Source organism: Cyphomyrmex costatus, unplaced genomic scaffold (assembly GCF_001594065.2).
Source record: "Cyphomyrmex costatus isolate MS0001 unplaced genomic scaffold, Ccosl1.0 scaffold583, whole genome shotgun sequence".
NCBI lineage: Eukaryota > Metazoa > Arthropoda > Insecta > Hymenoptera > Formicidae > Cyphomyrmex > Cyphomyrmex costatus.
The window spans coordinates 1-20363 of record NW_017280008.1 but is presented as its reverse complement, the minus strand read 5'-3'; the positions used below and the strand labels follow the sequence as shown (position 1 = coordinate 20363).

The following is a 20363-nucleotide window of genomic DNA, read 5'->3' as shown; positions in this document are numbered from 1 at the left end:
AGTTCATTAAAACAATCAAAGCGAGTGCATCTCCTCAGTCGGTCACGGCGTGCTTTGGCAGTACGCGGTGCGGTTTGTTTCATCATTAGCTGATTAGTCGGTCGAGTCAGTCAGGAGTCAAGCAGTCACTATATACTGCTGTGACTGTCCCTATAGTCAGTTGGCGATCAGCGCGCGAGTGAAGAGTGTGTCGTGGGTTTTTACGGATTAAAATACACGGTCGGCTAAAAGAGAAGCAGCTACAGCCGCAGTGGTAGATTTTTACCAATTATCCATGATCACGCCCGCAAGAAACGTCAATTTGCCAGAACGCTCAACCTTTTTTGGTGACAAGGTAAGCTTTAATGATTATCGTAGATCTTATGAATCTCCGCTTGTGCGCATTTTCTTGAATAACTCCGAGTGCCACTTTGAAGGACTTCTCCTTCAAAGAACGCCGGACCATCCATTCTTTAAGCACAAAAAAGGCGTTTTTGGAATTGTTTCTTAAAATTTCTTTACGAGAAACTATTTGTGTTGTAGATATTTGCGTCTGTAATAAGCGATGATAATAATGTGTATGTGCATATGCAAATATTATATAATTGATCGTAAATGCATAATTGTGGCTAATTTTACATCAGAATTCATGTATATTGTACATATTTGAAATTACTAAGAATGTTGAATTGGCTGACGCTGATGGATTAACTTAACAACCACAAACCACTGTCGATGTGACTATCATTTCTTTGAGCTTCACAGAATTCTCCTGCAGTAAGGAATTTTCTTTGTTCCTAACACATAATAAACGCTCTCTCTCTTATGTATTACATGCATGATGAATGACAATTTAAATCTCGAATAAAAATGTTATATATGTATACGTATACACATATAATACACATATAAATATACTATATATATTATGTATATAAATTATATACTCTACAATGATATACTTGCAGTTAATTTACGTCCATTATACTGCATAGCGATGGAAAAATGATAGCGAAATATGATAAAGTTCCACGTTTGACGTAAATCGATTATGATATGCCACCTGCCGGGTGTGACACCCGCGTTATTTATCAGGTTTCAACAATGGAAGATAAATTGCTCCGTATAATTCTAAATATCTTCGCTTCATTATTTGTTATTGCTTGAAAAAGAAACGTGACAAGCAGACATGTAATGTTACGAATAAATTGCTGTTCGAGCGTGAAATAGCTTATTATCATATATGTACGGTTTCGTCATACCTGAGACAAAACAATAATGTGAGATAACCGTATCGGCCTTCTATATTCTATCATGCATATTTTAATGTGTTTCATAATTAAAATGAATTTAATTTCTAGCTTTGTCGTATTTCCTCTTCTTCATCTTCCTATAGACTTCGTCTTCCTATATTACCACTATTTTTTGCATATATTATATTTTTTATTGATATAGCTATACCTGTATTTAGTGCTAAACATAACTTTGATGCGATTCCGCGTTGATTCGATGCGCGCGTTTGATTATATTACATGCGTATTAAATTGTTATTAGATTCCATGTTAGCTTCAAATTGACTTTCGATTCATATTAATGTATTTAAACTAAGATTCATTTATTTCTTTCATTTATTCTTCACACATTAATTTATTCTAAAATAAATTTACAATATTAATAATAATGAAAATAGCATAATAAAATAGTATTAGTTGAATGTTAAAACCTATCTCTTAGAAAAGCTGCTGGCTAAATATAATGTGGAATATTATAACGTTAGAACGTCGGAGTTCGATCTTGAGTTTTTTGTTCTCGTTTCGCTGGGAAAGGTTTCATCTTTACTTCTCTTTACTCCTATTTTCTTTATGTGATAAACTTGCAACTTACAGCAACGTCGTCCTACATTTAATACTGAAATAAAGTACATACATTCCGTTCAGATGTGTAACATATTTTGTTTTCCTCATTTTCAAGTTATGTAAAGTAATGGGTAAAAATAAAAAAGAATTTGAGTGATCACATTATGATAATATTTTATATTTAACTCAATCTTAAATTTTTATTCTTTCTTTTCTAATACAATTATATCTATTTGACATAAAAAATAATTAATCAGTAATTACATTTTTTTAGTAGTAATTTAGTCAGATAATTACCGAAACGTTTAAACTTTGGGTCGGACCTTGTTCAATTTGATTGCGACAAGAATTCCATGTATCCACTTTAGAATGCACTTTCTTTCACGTGACTCGGAATTTAAAATGATATACCGAGGCCACGTTTCTATATTTAGTGTTGTTGTATGATAAATTTAATTTCCATAATGAAGATTCCGAATTTCAAAAATTGTAAACTTGCCTTATTAATAGATTTTAAGAGACATTTTTTATAATGAAGTTAATGCTAGAGAGGAAGTATAGCTGGTGAAATTAAATTAGCATTGCTTAGCAGACTTGGAAACAATGATGTTTATTAAGGGTTTGTGCTAATAGATACATCGTTTCTAAGAACCGATTAGGCAAAGCGCCATAATCGTTAGGTTAAATATAGTGACGCACGTAAAACACTGTTTTTTTTTTAAACTTCTGTGCGTTTTACAAAAAATATAGTTTGATATTTATATGCTTATAGTATAAATATTTCTAATACAATATTGCATTAATACTGCATTCACATTAAATTTTTAATATTTACTTTGAAAAATGTTTTTAAGATTTCTGATCAAATTTTTATTTATCTTATATAACGTGAGAAGTAACGTTCTTCCCTAGAAACATTTTTTCTCAATTGTTACATAATAAATTTACGATCAATAATTCTGCTATTAAAATATATTGTAACATAGTAATTATTGGATGATATAGTTAGAGCGGGGGAGAAGCATATTGTATTTGAAATACATTTTATTTAAAATACAGTATTTGCTATATATAAGTATATTTTGTATTTTATATTTCAGCGAAGCGCATGAAAGTATTACGTATATTGTGTTTAAAATCGAATAATTTTTTGAAAGTTTTTATTATTGTATAATTTAAATAATAAAATTGATTGTCCATCTTAGTATTTAAAATATAAAGTTATACAAAATACTTTCAGGTTTTCGTTATACTGAAATACAAAGTACAAAGTATATAATTTATGTTTCGCTGAAATACAAAATACAATTGTTTTACAAATACTATTTTTCAAATAAGAATATTTTAAATACATGCTTACACAGTTCTGTTCGTGATACAATTTGAAATTGAATTCGACTGCGAGACGTTGTGTATTTATGTTCGATTATACGTTTTACCAACGAATGTTTTTTAGATAATCAATATAAGTATCTGCAAATTCTGCAAGTCATCATCAAAGTGGTTTCAACGTATTTACTTAAATTCACGTGTAAATTTACTTCACGTTCTCGTTTAACCGTTGTAGATTAGCAACTTTCAAGGAAATAGTGGCAAATGGAGCTGTATTTACAAACTGCAGATAAATGCTTATTTACGTCTTTACACACAAGACTGTAATCGATTCTCAATTTTAACAAGCTAGATATAACTTGCCATATGGTATAATTTAAGTAAATTCGATTGTATTCTATCAAATAAACACTGCATGCTTTATTATTATTTAAACGGACAATTCAATTGTTATTTGTCTGTATAATTAATAGAATTAAGCAACTGCATATTATATAAAATTATAAAAAAATTAATAAAGTACATGTATAGAAATGATTCAATATTTTCTTTGAAATACTTAGAGTAGAGTATAACTGTTATAATAATTAAGAATCAATATATATTTATCTACACAATATAGATCAATGAATCGTGATTAGTACATTTGTATCGTGATTTTGCTAAATTAAATTATAAATTAGTCGGAGACTAGAAATAATTAATCAATAGAATTCTGATTCGGCAATCAATCGGATCCTGATATAATCTCCTTAGATTATATTAAAAGATATTACGATACAAGAATCGTATCCACATCGAATTAGTTTCGTATCGTGAAAATTGGCCAAATAAGTAGTAATACGCACAGTAAAATTAATGAATTCAGTAAAATCGCAAAGTTGCGCATGATATTCTGTATCACTTGTATCATAAGTAGCGTTCTGAAAATTTAGATTGCAAACAAAATATACAATCGAAATTCGCAGAGCTATCAAATCCACGAAAGTAATACGGAAATTCCGCATAATTGTATTATAATAATTTTATTACGAAGTATTACCGACATGTTAAAGGCTTTGTTCTCCGTTCTGCGTTTATTTGTAGCTATCAAATTCATTAGCATCGTCACGTCGCGGTAACTGGTTTTGCCGTTGGAAAATCCAGATGGCAAGGCCGTATCGTGCATACATCTCGTTGGAGCAAATGCACGTTGTTATTACTGAAATGTACAGACACATTTTTGCACAGCGCTCGCCAACTAAATGACAGCTGGCTTTGCATAGAGCAATTTCATAAAGAGAAATCCGTGTCCAGACTGTCCGATAAAAAACGTATGAGTCACATCACTCAAAATCATTGATCGTAACTGTACGGGTGCTAAATAAAACTTATTTTTTCGTTGTCTGTTTAGAATTTAAATTGGTAATAATGCTAGGACGTTAAAAGTTGTGTGACAAAAAACATGTGAATGTATATAAATGATTGTCTATTATATATATAATGTTATAATATTTCGATTTATACATATAGTATATCACAATTGTTTATTTATTATAACATATTAAACACGATCATTCAACGTATCTATGTAAGTCTAAGTTATCTATCGCAAAGTATCAATGGCACTCAATACTCTCTTTTAACGTTTTTACTCACGTTTTTATTTTCATTATAATTATCGTTATACATATACATCCGGCTTAGTAAAAAATTCAACAACAGCATTGCTTAAATATAAATTAAATGTATTATGTTAACAAATTGTATGTTAATTAATTGCCACACAAAACAAGATATTGCGAAATTAATTATTAATCTAAAAGTATCCACGACTCGAACATAGTTTACATTTCATTCTATTATCTTTCTTCATTAGATAAACGAAGCTTAATTTAGATACTAAATATAGGTGCCAATATGCTATGTTTTCCGTGATGAACAATCGGTTTTATTTATTTTTCACGCCCAGTTGACTAAGTACGACTAACAGAGTTAATCTAACGAAGACTTGGATAATGCACATAAATTACGCAAAACCTTACATAATGCTTATGTTTGGGTTACTTTATCTGAAATTAGCGAAGGCATGATTAATTTCGTAGATATAAAAGATCGAGTTTACTAAATGCATAAACCGTGAATATGAATTTTGTGATTGCATAAAGTCAATAAAAAAGAATGCCGAGAAGTATCTTATCGGAGTGGCTTTTTTTAGATAATAAAATCGCGAGGTATTAGTGGCTGCTTAATTATTTAATTTAATCAATAATGCAAGTTTTTACGACTTAGAAACATTGTGCTTCTTGATCTAGTTGTTGCGCAAAATATCCTCTATACGATGTTGAATCGGAAACGTTTACTGATATGTCAATCAAGGCGTGGCATTTGACGCAAGGAAGTCGAGAAAGATTATAGTTCCTCGCCGCGGTTTTCTATTTTATTTTCCAAATTGAAAATCTTTTGATGGATACGTATATATGTATATAAATAAATTAAGAAGTAAAAAAGCTCTTAATTTCTTGACGCGAAATTTTCGAAAAGGAATGTAAAATATATAAGTTATAAAACTGGAAAAATGGAGCTATATAAAGTTATATAAACAAATACATGTTAAACATATTTTTATAAAAAATTATTTACATTGATACGCTTTTATATTATCTTCAAAATATCGTTACAGACGAGCTCTATAATCGAAAAGTATCTCGAGACCAGTGATACTTTGATTTTTTAAAATATATTCTTAGCAACAATTTTAAAGTAAAATACAAGATTTCAAAACTGGTTATACTGGTTATACTGGTTAGGTTAGATACACTGCTTATCTCATTCTAATTCTTTTATTTATTAATTTTCAAATTTTCCAATCAATTTCTATATAAAAATATATAGGATCTAGAAAAGCACATAGGACAAGAAATCGAAACAGAGTCTCGTTTTTAAATCGATTGTTCTCCACAATCCTGTTTTCTACAATATATATTATTTCTATAAATCCAACAATGTAATATATTCCATCGTTATTTCTCTGCAGAAAGCGCATTGTAGAGAACAACAATACCCTTTGATCGATTCTCGAGTTTCGATTCACTTGATTGATGTAATAGACGGGTCATTACACTTGTAGATTACACACTGACAGATTGTACTGTTCTATAACACATATTCTACAATAAGCCGTTAATATTAAGCTTTAAGTCTTAAAAGGTATGAAATTGATTAGTTACAATCGAATGTGAGAAAAATAATTGATTATAATCAATTAACTCTTACGGCTTAGAAAGCTTAAGTAATGGCTTACTGAAGAAAGTCTTGCGGAGGGAAAAAATTTGCTATGAACGCTAATTTTACGCTATAATGGCAAAATCTATTTGTAAATATAGGGGTCGCAAATTATTATATTTGCAGATGTAACAAATATTTATTTCGCGCGCGTACTCGCTATGAAAGTTATTTACAATAAATGTAAAATATTTATTCAATATGCAAATTTGTTTATTGTAAATATCAAAACAAATTTGACAATTGAATTTTGTAATCCCTTTCACGTTCATAGCAAATCTTTCCCTCTATGCTATTGTAGGCTTCAACAATGTTTCGAACAAGTAGAGAGCTTCTCTCGAATCATATGTTTTAAAATATTCTTTTTTACTACTTTTAGTATATCGTTATATAATATTACATGTATACTTTTCTGTTTATTATTGCGACATGTGTGAAACTTGTAAAAAGTCTAAAGATATACTGAATATGGGTCACGGCTGAGCTGATAACGACAAGTATCATACGTCGTGTAAAAGAATGTAGAAGATAGCAACATAGTTAAATATATAATTAAAATTGTTCTTGCTTCTTTTATTAATTAAAATAATATTTTCCTAAAATTTAAAAAATTATCATATATTAATAAGCAGTAGGAATGGTGGAAGTGGAACCTTCTCTCTTTCTTCTACATTACGAAAAATTAAAAGTTATATATGACAGCGTAAAAAAATAATTATGATTAATCTGCAAAGTAAGCGATTATAAATATTTTTTCTTGTTTTACTCTTAAAAAAAACTACTCTTATCTATATCATTAAAAATTACACATAATGAATATTATATAGAATTAAATATTGCAGATTGTAGCACTCTCTGATAGAATTTATTGATCAATTTATCAATACATCATAAATTTTATCTGTTAGAATATCCAGATCACAAAGTAATGGTACACGTATGTATTATAAACATAATTATAATTAAGTGCTTTCACATTTCCGAGATGTCTGTGATTAAAAATATACTGTCTGTATATATAGAATTTTTTGCCTTATCGATACAAATAACACAGTTCCGGGAAGTTTACTGTGAATACGGTGCAATGAGAACAGATTTAGTCACGAAAATATGGGATGTTTTGTAACCTTCAAAATTTGGAAGTTATATTATCTGCAATATTATATATTCTTTGATAAAACCTAAAATGATTTTTTCACGATAAAAATTTCAATGAACGCAATATTCTTTCGTAGCATTTTAAATAGATAGACACTCAAAAAATTAATTAGTGTTTCGTGAAAGTAAATGAAATTAGTTATCTACTAAATTAATGTTATAAATCGAAATAGCTTTTATTTTCCAAAATTAAATCTATGATGTCAAAAATATTATTTTTTACTAAATGTTATATATGAAAAGATAAATTTTAGAGTGGAATATGTTATCATAAAGTATTTTTTATATATTTTGCTACATTTTGGTCGAGATATTCCGAAGCAAATTAAAACTCGGGAATAAAAGTTTACAAATTGACGAGTTAACATATTCACACGCATGCTCAGCAAAATCATGTTGATTGTATATCAGAAGTGGATGAGAAAAGTGCGTATCGACCGATAACTAGATTACACACTTTGGTAGTTTACACGATATAGATATAGATATTTACACAGCAGTATTTAAAGACTCTGAGAGTTAGATATGCATGTCACGCAGGGGGGTCAACATAATCTCGGAATTTTTTTACGACGACTAGAAACGTGATTGAGAAGAACGTTGGAATTTCCAGTGATATTTTTCTTGATTGTCTCGGGTGACTTAGAATGAATCTTAAGTGCAATAATCGCAAAATCTAATGATTTATGGGATTTATCCATATTGTTTATATCTATTTATATAAAAATGGCGCCGATGTAGGAATTACCAATATTCAAATCACGTAATTAATTTTTATTTTGTAGAGCTTGGGAAAACCTAGGAAACGAATGTTGAAATATCAATCGTACGAATTGTGAGATAATTTGTTTGTATTTCGTAGTATTTTGAAAATTAAATTTAAATTTAGTATATAATTGCAATGTTTGAATACTGTACGAATATAATAACTTATCAAAGATCTCTATCTTCGATAACATTATAAATCTTTAATCGAACATTTCAATGCTCACATTTTCAATGTGAAATTACCGTTTCATGTGAAATCATCTGTATATAAGTATTTAATTACAGGACAATATTTTCAATTACCGCACAATAGCGTTTCAATTTTATATTGCTAACTTTTTGCAGACCGGAATATTATTTATTATTTTCAAAGAACTATGCAAGTGAATGATGCATGTTTGTATGTATCTGACAATAGCGCCGGAAGTATTATACATGGGTATAAGTGGATTGTTAATTTTAGAATCGCATATAATTACGGTAATGGCTAATGGCACATCCGTGGGAGCAGAAAAACAGATTCATTCAACAGAATTTTTATTCATCTTCAATACAAATATCATACAGTTTATTTGTAGAACCAATACGATTTCAATTTTACTATAAATTAAATTAAGATAACCTAAAATATAAATTGTCAAGTTAAAGACCTATTAAAATTAAATTTAAAAAAAATACATATATTAAAAAAGAAACGATAAACTAATTTTCATAAAAGGTTGCACATAAATTTGGTGAAATATTTTTCGTGAAATATTTTGTCACGCTGTTGATCGTGCTTCGTCATACTTTTCGTTATGACAACGAGAGTTCTGAGAATAATACTACGCTTGGTTACTAGCTGTATCTACAATACTTAACGAGAAATAATGTGAAGAGTGTCTAGTTTGACGTTAGTTGCGGCATTGAAAAATATCGCGTGTAGCGAAACGAATGCGAAACTTGAAAGCACATGATTTATATCGTGTGTTTTGAAAGTTATACATGTTTTCAATTGCAAATGTAAAAATGGGATCAATCCTCAAACGTCGAACTACGAGAACAACATACTTAAGTATAAGATACTCAATGTAGTATAAGATACTAATCTTCGATTACTTGTAATTTTCATATTGTAAACAATTTTTTCCAATCGAAAAACACTATTAAGAAACATAATTACCAAAAAATTATATAATTTTATTTATGGAAATTATAAACAAAGGAAGAAGCATTAAAAAATCCGAACTGCACTAGCTGAAAAGGCGTTTATTACTATATTACTATTTTTTAAATATAATTAATCGTGTGTGTGTTTCTATATAATATTTCATTTTTATATTTCAATTTTTTTTGTTTTCTGTCTCTAATGATTTATAATTAAATTAAAAATAGATAATATTTTATATATATCTTTTAAATAAATACAAAAATTTTTATTATAATTGTGAAACAATTTGCATTAAATATATGTACAAATATATAGCATTCATATTTATGTACATTTAGCGAATTTAGAAGGCCAAGGACACCCAACGTGAATATAATAGAGTTAAGAATTAAAATAAATATACATAATACGGCTCGCGCGCGCGTCCTTTTATTTAATATCCATGCACTAAGGAGATTTTATTAAGATGCATTAAACGTCGTAATTATCTTTATAATTATTCTTATATTTCGTTTTTATTCAAAAAGATTTTAGAACATTATCCTCAAAGCATTTTAACGTTAAGATTTCATTTGCAGGCATATCGAGCGTTTAAGAAAATGCCAATCTTGTCTCAACTATCGCGCCGATTTCACGATATGTTGACGACTGACGCCAAACCGGATCCGCCGCGGACTGGAAGCTACATGCACAATCTTCCATCGACTCCGGACGAGGAGTTGATAAAAACGCAATCGAACTCGATGCCCGCCATGCCAGAAAAAGAGCAGGAAAATGTGACGTCGATACAAGAGGAAAAATCGATACCGAATGGCGCAAGGCCGACGACACCCACCGATTTTTGTACAAAGCCGGAAGACTTCAATGACACAAGGTCGACAAGCGAATCAAAGGAGCACAAACGACCAAGGACAAAGACGAAATCAAAATACAAATATTGTAAGTAGTAAGAATAAGTAGTAAGAATAGTAAGAATTTTATATTGGGCTGTTACGAGTGATATATATCATTTTCAACACAAAACATTACTTAGAATTTTATTTTGTATACAAGTACTTTTTACTGTGTTCTTTTATCTGAAACATTTTTCTTTACTGCGAGTTATTTCGGAGTTTATTACAGCAGAGAAGACAAATATTATCGAGAAATGTTTTTTTTTTTACAGAAATAGACAATATAGATGTAATAATTTAATAAAAGAAGATATAATAAATCACTGTCATGCCTTTAATAATTATTGTAAATATAAATATAAATTTAGTTTTTATCGGTGTTATTCCATATTTACAAGTAGTGAAAGTATCGAGAAACCCGTCTTAACAATTGACATAAAAGTATTAAGAATATACTTACTTTGTCGACATGGCATTTTCTTGACCGTAAACTAAAGGCCTTGGGGCACATAAAAAAACTTAACATTTAAGCAGTAAGGAAATCAACCATACATTCGAGTATAAAATAATCGAAAGTAAAAGAATCGCAGTAAAGAAAAATGTTTCAAATAAAAGAATACAGTAAAAAGTATTTGTATACGAATTTCAAGGTAATGCGTACCGGCTCTAACCGTACAGCCTTCCATTTGATACAAAGTTATGTAAAATAATATATAAAATAAAACAACAATAAACTATTAGAGCATTTGTAGTGTCCTCGATCGAGCGCGCTAAGATATATGCACAGATATAAGTGCTTGTTGTGCACAGTTTGATCAAGGAAATATACAAGACACATATATGTTTCATGGTTGAGAAGAAAATTTCAGCTTCTTTTATTTGTTTTCGAAAATGATTTAAATTATATAATCAGAAAAAGCTGTGCATTTTCTTTTTAAAATCTTTTAATAATGTCATGTCCAACATAATAAAAGAGTGCTGAATCTAAAAATATAGGTAGACACAAATCTGAAAATAAGTTTGTTAAAATTATCAAAATAATTATAATATGTAGGATGCTTAAGCTAGTTATTAGAATGTCGAAATTTTCTGCAGCGTTGCTTATTATGCTTAAGTTTCTTGTATAATTATTTTGATGGTTCTACAAAATTATTTTTAAATTTTTATATATATCTAAATTTTTAGATATTTTGACAAAATCACGTGTTCCTTCTTTATTCAATTACTGCTATATATTTATGTATAAATATAGATATCAATTATTGCATGTTAATATATATTAGTGTGCACGCTGATCATTCAATTACCATAAGCACATATGAGACTACAGTTTTAATGCCGGTTTCGAACGACGGATTTTTCGAAAGATTTGAAACATTGAATAAATTATATGTATATTTACAAACAGCATATTTTCAAAAAGTCATTGGAAAATATCTAAATATGTGAAATTTATGTACCTACTCATTTTCCCCATTTATTGTTAATGTTGCTGTAACATTGAATAAATTATATGTACATCGAAATCTATTTCATTTTATAAAAATGAACAAAAATAAGAATGTTATGTAAATAGAAAATTTAAATTATTATATTTAAATTGATATTTCAACGAAACTCTTATTAATTCTGTTCTCTGCACATGTACGGTCCTATGAGAATTAAATCTCTTGAGGTTCTCTTGTTAATAAAACTATCAGACACAGATATAATACATTAAGAGCAGTTTTTGGTATTTATATATAATAAAAGATCTTTGTGTGTAGAAATTTTTTGAAAATTTATCAATGTAATTCTATAATTATAGACTTAGTTCTGTAAATGGAAATAAACTTCATTACATAAATAAAAAGACAAGATGCGATAAAGATTATGCAATGCTAAATAGGAATTTCGACAAATTGACGTATGACACATTTGCATTATTTATAATTTACTTAGCTACGAAAAAAAAAAATGGTTAAGAAACGAACATTACACAGATATCGTGATTTTATCAAACTTGAGTTAAGTTAAATATGCCGCTCTATATTCCTTATAAATATTTGTTTAACTGACAATGAGACACGTTATCATGATTAAAAGTGTAAACTCGGGGAATACCAAATTGCAAGTTTTTATTTACAGAAGTGTTAAAGAAAGAGACACAAGAAACAATTTTTTGGCTGTTGTTTCAATATTCGATTCTTGAAAAACCGTAGTATAAATGTTCCGTTCGCGAATCAACATTTTTTAATGTGCAGTTTCACGAGCAAAGATGTATTTATCTCGCAAAATATTTTACTTTGCATTATCACAGCGGAATCATAATATTGGTCAAAATATTGTCATGCAAACTGCCGAAACACCACTTCAAACATCGGGATTATTCGTCGCAATAGGATAACTAATATAAAACGTACAGTAGTTACAATATTAAAACAAATCGAGTGATATGAGGGAGTTAAATAAAGCTCGTTATCTAGGCGCCCTAGTTACGCGATAATTATTCGCAGAGAAGACGAATTTTTATAATTATGTAATGATCGATTAAAATATATTAAAAACAGTGAATATTTTAAGGAAATGTTTAACACATGCGACAGATTTCGCAAGAAAATTTCGTATGTCACTTTTTAAATAATGAAATGTAATCATAAATTTGCGATATATTATAAATAATTTTTTGAAATTAATTTTTAGCACAAGGTACGAATGTGGTAAATTACAACATAGTCAACTCCAATGGAGTGAAGATCGGCTCGCGCACAAGCTACATATGCAATGTAAATCAGTATCCGACGAACAATAATGCGACACAGTCCGAGACGAATTCGAAGCCCAAGCATCGGCCGATGCCCGAGGATGTGGAAGAGTTAAGCACGTGCGAAGAGGAGCTCGAGTTCGACGACATGTTCATTCTTAAGACACACATTGGGCACGGATGGCGGGATGTCGCGAGAAGACTCTCGTATTCGGACGGACAGATCGACCAGTTCGAGGAGAATTATAGACACAAGGGTATCGATGAGGTGAATATCGAATTCTAAGACTCAGATATTCTATCGCGGATGATTCATCATCAATCTTAGTGCTTTTTTTTATCAAATTGTAATCTTGTTTGAACAAGATATCTGAAATTTATTCGTTTATGATTATTATTAATAAAACGTTAAGTATTATTCACGTAATTAAACATTTCATGTGAAATTCATAAAATTCTTATAAATGTAATATATTAATAACGAATAATTTGTGCTAATTTTTATCCATGTACGATTTCAGGTAATTTATCAGTTACTTCTTGATTGGAAGCAAGCTAACACACACGATGCTCAACTCGGCACGTTAGTTAGCATACTGTGGTCTTGTCAGGAGTACGACTGCGTCGAACGATTAGTTGCAGCTCGCAAGAATCCGTCTTAGTTGAATGCGACAAATAAAAATATCTACCCAACTAACGCTTGTACATACGCTTACGCGAACGATTGTGATTATTTTTTTTACTCGAAATAGCATTTTATTGTTTTTATACATATTTTAATGTATAGTTTATAGTCACACGATATACGCACCATTCCGATTGCAAAAATCGGTTAGATCGACTGAAAAAACATTGTTCTAGACTAATTCGTATTCAGTCTTGGATACAACATTGTATGGAATCGCATTGAACCCGCATTTCAAGTAGGAACATGATCTGGTTAATGATACATTATAGACGAACTTTGTAACATCGCTTTGCGCGATACATATGTGTAATACTACAATGTGTGTGTGTATGTATATGTATATATATATATATATATATATATAATATATATACACATATATAAGATAATTCGGGGAAGACGCTACACTTAAGCTACACTTAATTAATTTTTTAATAACTTTGTAAAGTTATTAAATTAATTTACGAAAAAATATTTACATTCTAGAAACCTTTCTTTATTCATACAAATTAACGAAACTTTTGATATTTAGTATTATTGGAAAAAATTAATGATACCCTGCAAAAGTCCTTATATAATGGAAGTCTCCCTATATATGTATAATGGATAAGATACCACCTCCTATAGAAGATGTCATAAGCAATTAAATAATGTAATGTAATATAAATTAGATTTTATTTATTTACAGTCCCTAACCAGAGTTTAAGCACCGACAAGATACTATTAAAAACGCTCGACTCTTATGGAAATTCGCATGACTGTTAAAATTTAAATAATTAAGAATAATAAACTGATTATACGGTATTAATTTATAATTTATTAGTTATATCGTAGACATATATATGTATGTGTGTGTGTGTGTGTGTGTATATATAGTTTAAAACTTAATAATAATAGAGAGATTTTTATATTTTATAGATTATCAATAAAGATGATAATTGCAAAGAAAAGATTATAATTTTTAGGCAATATATAAGATATAACAATAAAAGTATATTCATTTATACAGCATTTATGATAAAAAAAAATCATGAATTTATTAATGTATTATCGAAATATTTATGTTAATAATCATAAATTTTTATTAACTATCGATAATCATTCTTCAATTATCTCCGGGTCCCTGGAACTTCATTGATAGCTATGAAAATTTGCCAGGGCAGAATGTTTTAAATAGTATTTCGTCGGTGGTTTAAGCCATAAATACGCACAAAAATAAAATAAAATATAAATTGAGGAAATATAAAAGAGAATAATTTAGGAAGTAAGTTGAACATACTTTTATTCATTTAAATATTTCATTAATTTAAAATATTTCAAATTATATAAAGTAAAAATTGTGTTTTGTATTTACCGTCACCTTCTCTCTAAGTATAAGAGGAATATACAATTGCAACTTTTATGCATATAAAAATATTACAAATTATGATCCATATCAGCCATATGACTGCTAGGAAACAATGATTAAAATCATATATCATTTGTGTATGATTTTACGGTAAGCATCAAAGCACAATCTCAGCTATTAGCGTATCAAATATTATAAAGAACATATTTCATGACCTTAACTTTTCGTATTTTATTGAATATTTTTTAATGTCAATTGGTATGAACTTTTTGATAGTTACACTTTTTTGTCCACTGTCTACTACATTACCATATACTTCTACTCAATCAGAATGGCCAATATATATACTATGATAAAAATATAAATAAAATGGCAGCTTTCGCCTTGTGCTCTCGAATAACTTAAAAAAAAAATTTTTTTTACATTGATCTTTATAAAATCTAGTAGAAATATATAAACATGTGTATTTTAAAAATACAATATTTATATTTTTTCAGTCATTATATAAAAGTCCATATACAAGTCCATATACACCTTTGATATTACACATTCGAATCAGGCGTTATGTAAGTAAAGTGTACGCATGTACATACAACTACATCTTATAATTATTTTCTTTCTTTCTCCTATCCTTATATTTTTAAATTCTTAGATGATATTAGATTAACGTTAGAAATTTATATATATTCCATACATTTTTGTAATTCTTTTCTTTCAAACGTCTTACAAAACAGTTTTATAAAAAAAGAATACAAATTTTTTGGATATATTAAATATTCTAATATAATTAGACACTGATAAATTTTTAACAAATTTTTTTGTAAGTAGTTTACCATTCATCACATAAAATCTTCACATATATACTTACATATTTTCTATTTATTTAATACTACCATTATTTTGTACTCAATAATAAAATTTAATTATATCTAGTATGCTACAAGGGATTTATTTAAATATATAAAATTATTTAAAATCATCAATAATTCAATATGATAAAATAAATATTAATAATAATTCAACTAAACATATATTAATTTAGATAATCGTTAATAAATTGAAATGTCTTAATTTTGTATTTGAATACTGGTAAAATTAAAATAATTAATCCCTTGATACAAAATAATTGGTCAATTAGTGGTATTGTGTTTAACATACTATAAATATGATGAAAAAAGAAATAAATATATAAACGTAATAAATGCGGTCAGTGAATGAAAATATTACAATGTATGAAGTTGTATGTAATAATTAAACAATATAAATGTACGACACGTTTGCTTCAATTATATTTAAATTAACTATTACTTTTATTTTTTCATTTTATGATTTAATCTGAAACAGCTTTAATTTCGGGTAGCACGCAATTTGTCGGTACCGTAATCATCGTATTATTTATATCGCTATCATCTATTACCTTGCTGAAGATTTCATTTTTACATTTATCAAATTCCTCTACCATTTCATGAAGCTCTCGATCACCGTTTATCGTTATAACCGGTGATGGCAATGGCTTTAAAGTTTGGTGATAGAGCCAGTCATCGTGGATCTGATGGATTTGCTTCAGATACTCCAACGAGACAGAATTCTCTTCTTTCCGACCTCGTTGTTTCATTCTTTCGTATACGATCTCAGGTGTCGTTCTCAAATAAACTATTTAGCAAAAAAAAACCAAATAAAATTAATATATACAATAGATATCTCTACAATTATAATTTCTCATAAAACCCATACATCATATGTACCTATCAAGTCAGTTTCTATATTGGCATTTTTCAAACACCAGTCATACCAATTTTCTAATATCGTAACTTCAACATCACGTAGTATATTTCTGCGTTTCAAATTTTCAACGAAGCACATTGCACTATAAACAGACCTCTCCATGATCTTGTACGGTAAGGGTGTCTTACAAGTGTGTAATTGGAGCATAGTCAATTGTACGTAAGATTGAAACAAGAAAGCATAGCGAGACGGTTCGCCATACATTAATTCCTGCAAAGCATTTTTGTAATGTTTAATTTACTTTTATCATTATTAATATAGATACACACAATAATATAATATTAATATTATTGTGTAATATCTCTATATTAATTATATTTAAGTATAATTATTAATATAAGCACAGTAATACTTTATATAAAATATGTATAAATTATAATTGGAAAATATTAATTTAATTATTTTTCTTGCATTAGCGTTATACATTTATTTTATATAAAAATTTCAATCATTATTTGATGAAAATATGTATTAACTGTGCTTAACAATATTAATATGTTAAATGATCACTCGATATAACACTTTTTCATCTTCTTATTTGTTGTAAAGTCTTTGTAAATAATTAAGATTTAACAACACACACACACACAATGATATAAATATTTATATTTAATTGTCTCTTAAGTTTTAAGGGAAAAAATATTATTTGTCTTACCAGTAGATTTGTTCCACGCACATCACGCCAAAGCTCAACAGGTTCTTCTAATACAGTGACATTATCAAATTTCTTGAAGTGACTTAAAAATGTTGTTTTACCACTTCCAATGTTGCCTTCTACGCACACAGTGAAGGGACGTTTATACAGTTTATTAATCGACCCAGACATTTTGATGAAGGCTTCAAGAGCTTTTTTACCTGAACAGATAACATGCTTGACTTTACTGCCTAGTGGTGAAAACATACTTAAAATCTACTTGGCTAAGAAATATGATGTGTCATATAATACAAATAGTAACAGTATGCTTTAAATAATATATATTTTTATATACGCGGGCGAAATGAAGCGTTATTTTTAATTTTACATTTTCTTATACTCAAAATCAATATATTTACTGTAACATTGAGAATGACCTGATCGGTGTCGAAACGTTTGTAATTATCTTTAAGTTTTAAATTAAATGTTATTTATTACATAACTGGCGCTTAGCCCTACAATTATTCTATTTTGTTTTATATTTACAGAGCCTTATTATTATTTAATATTTATATATAATATTACTTTCTTAGAATTAACTTGTTGATAGTATAGATAGAAGATATAAAACACATGACACAAACACATACACACATATATCTTAATTAGATCAATATGATTAAAGGATATCACAGATCCCTAAATATCATTTTATTAGTTTTAGAGAGAGAAGGGAGGGGGGGGAGGGAGAAGATACTCAATATAATTTTATCAGAAATTTTCCTTATACATCTTAATTTTTAGTCTAGTAAAGAAAGTTTCAATAGTAAAATATTTTTTTATTCATATGTCATATACATCTGATTTATGAACTGTGAGCCTATAAATGATATTAATAACAGATAATATTATATTGCTAATAAAGATTAATAACACAAATTTTATTAATATTTACTTATTTCCTTTCTTATTTGTATTATAATGATTGTAAGAATCTACCAATTACTAAAAGTATAATTTGCGATACTTTCTAATTGTTGAAACATTCAAAATAAAGCCTTAATATTATTACTTACACATATTCTTGGAATAAATTTATTGAGTTTTGGTTCACATATTTGCTTGTTATAGATATACATACAAAAAGATGCTTACAAATTGTGAGTTTACATGCTTCATAAGAGAAATATCTAATTTAATATGTAATTGCCTTGTAATAAACTTATTAAAGTAGAAGGTAAAGAGTATTTGAACAGTAGAAGCACAACAGTAATACAACAATAAAATTATTACCATAATTTGTAAAATATTAAAATAAAATTAAAAAATATTTCTTATTTTGAGAAGAAATAATAAAATGACTTAGACATTATGCACAATGGAGGAAATAATAGAAATTATATCAATCTTAAATATTACAAAAATAAAAATATTGGAAAAAAAGAAATTAAACGTAATGTATAATGGATAAAAATATGATAGATATATTACATGTCATATCTTATTTGTATCTATTGTATACGTTACGTTTAATTTTTATTTCTAATTTTTTTTATTTCTCTAATATTTATATTTAATTTAATGTTTATTTATATTCCTAATATTTAATTCATTGTGCACAAAGCCTTACAGTAACAGCTAATAAAATAATTTTTTCATTCGAACAGATAATTAAATTCCAATTCTCAGATAATATTTATATTTTGTTACTTACCAACGGATTATTGCACGGAATGTTTATTTGTTTATAATTCGAAACAAACTGACTCCTAAATCAACTTGATGTCAAATAATAACATTCGTATAACCCACAGTAGGCGATTGCAGTGCTCTTGACAAAAATGCAGTTTGGAAAGTTCGAGACGATTTTTGATCTTTCAGCTCGACAAGGCGGGAATGCGGGAAAGACTGGGAAAGACATCAACGGAGCAGAATAGACAACGAACCAGAAACTTTCCCGCCAAATCAAAACGCGAGCGCCATCTCGACAGACGAGCCCACTCCCCACTGTCCGTTCGTCAAATAGATGACGACATCACTCGTCCTAACTTTTACTAGAGGAACACTAGCAGTAGGACTCTGGACTAGGTCTGTTTCTTATTCTTGCTTATTTCCAATGTTGAACTGGTGCACACAAATGCAATAAGTTGAAGTGAAACGAACGTATATTTGTTTCATTTCAACTTATTGCATCGTCGGCATCAGTCAGGTAATGCAGGAATAAAGAACAAACCTACTAATACCAGCATGTTTGCACTTGTTGGCTTAATTATTGAGTGACAAAATGAGTACATGACAGTGTGCAATGACTCTGTTTATCATTACATGTATCCTACATCTTACCGCTAATGATCCGTAATTAATATTAATTCGCCATTGTTCATTATATCAGCATCATTAAATCGCGTGATTGTGGAGTATCGCCACGATAACGCGTTATCAATACACCGTACTCACCGGCGGAAGCCATCATTGCAATCTGCTGATAGCGAATTACAACGCGAAGACTCTTCGCTTGACAAGGAAACACAGTACGATGCTTGGCAATTGTTTTTTCTATGTTCCTGACATTTCTGATGCAACTTCATCACTTGATGCAACAATGCAACCGACAATGAGTGAAACTTCCACCATGGTTTCGACCGAGCGTGCGCGCGTTATATGGGTATACATGTGACGATGCGACAAATGATCTTAAGTATTGGTAGTAACAGAGAGAAGCCTGAAGAGCGGCCATGCCCGGGATTTAGCTACAACTTTATTTT

At 28.8% G+C, this 20363-nt stretch overlaps 2 protein-coding genes across 2 annotated transcripts; one reads left to right on the top strand and one right to left on the bottom strand.

Annotated features, from left to right (window-relative positions):
• Positions 1–198: 198 nt before the first annotated feature.
• On the top strand, positions 199–14154 carry imd (death domain-containing immune deficiency protein). The gene is made up of 4 exons (XM_018546738.1): positions 199–334; positions 10086–10446; positions 13083–13411; positions 13665–14154. The coding sequence occupies exons 1-4, from the start codon at positions 275–277 to the stop codon at positions 13803–13805; spliced, it is 891 nt and encodes a 296-aa protein (XP_018402240.1). The 5' UTR covers positions 199–274; the 3' UTR covers positions 13806–14154.
• A 2334-nt stretch (positions 14155–16488) lies between these two features.
• dnk (deoxynucleoside kinase) lies at positions 16489–20223 on the bottom strand. The gene is made up of 4 exons (XM_018546740.1): positions 20056–20223; positions 17620–17819; positions 16925–17174; positions 16489–16832 (listed from the first exon to the last, which is right to left on the bottom strand). Exons 1-4 carry the CDS (start codon positions 20069–20071, stop codon positions 16510–16512), a joined length of 789 nt encoding a protein of 262 aa, XP_018402242.1. The 5' UTR covers positions 20072–20223; the 3' UTR covers positions 16489–16509.
• Between the last annotated feature and the right edge of the window lie 140 nt (positions 20224–20363).

What these genes read in the sequence shown, in the direction of transcription:
- imd (XM_018546738.1), top strand. Translation starts at nt 275, where the DNA reads ATGATCACGCCCGCAAGAAACGTCAATTTGCCAGAACGCTCAACCTTT. An exon ending in CAACCTTTTTTGGTGACAAG is followed by an intron (nt 335 to 10,085) that starts GTAAGCTTTAAT and finishes TTTCATTTGCAG; the next exon opens with GCATATCGAGCGTTTAAGAA. An exon ending in GAAATCAAAATACAAATATT is followed by an intron (nt 10,447 to 13,082) that starts GTAAGTAGTAAG and finishes ATTAATTTTTAG; the next exon opens with CACAAGGTACGAATGTGGTA.
- dnk (XM_018546740.1), bottom strand. An exon ending in TGCGTGGAACAAATCTACTG is followed by an intron (nt 17,175 to 17,619) that starts GTAAGACAAATA and finishes AATGCTTTGCAG; the next exon opens with GAATTAATGTATGGCGAACC. An exon ending in TATAGAAACTGACTTGATAG is followed by an intron (nt 16,833 to 16,924) that starts GTACATATGATG and finishes TTTGCTAAATAG; the next exon opens with TTTATTTGAGAACGACACCT.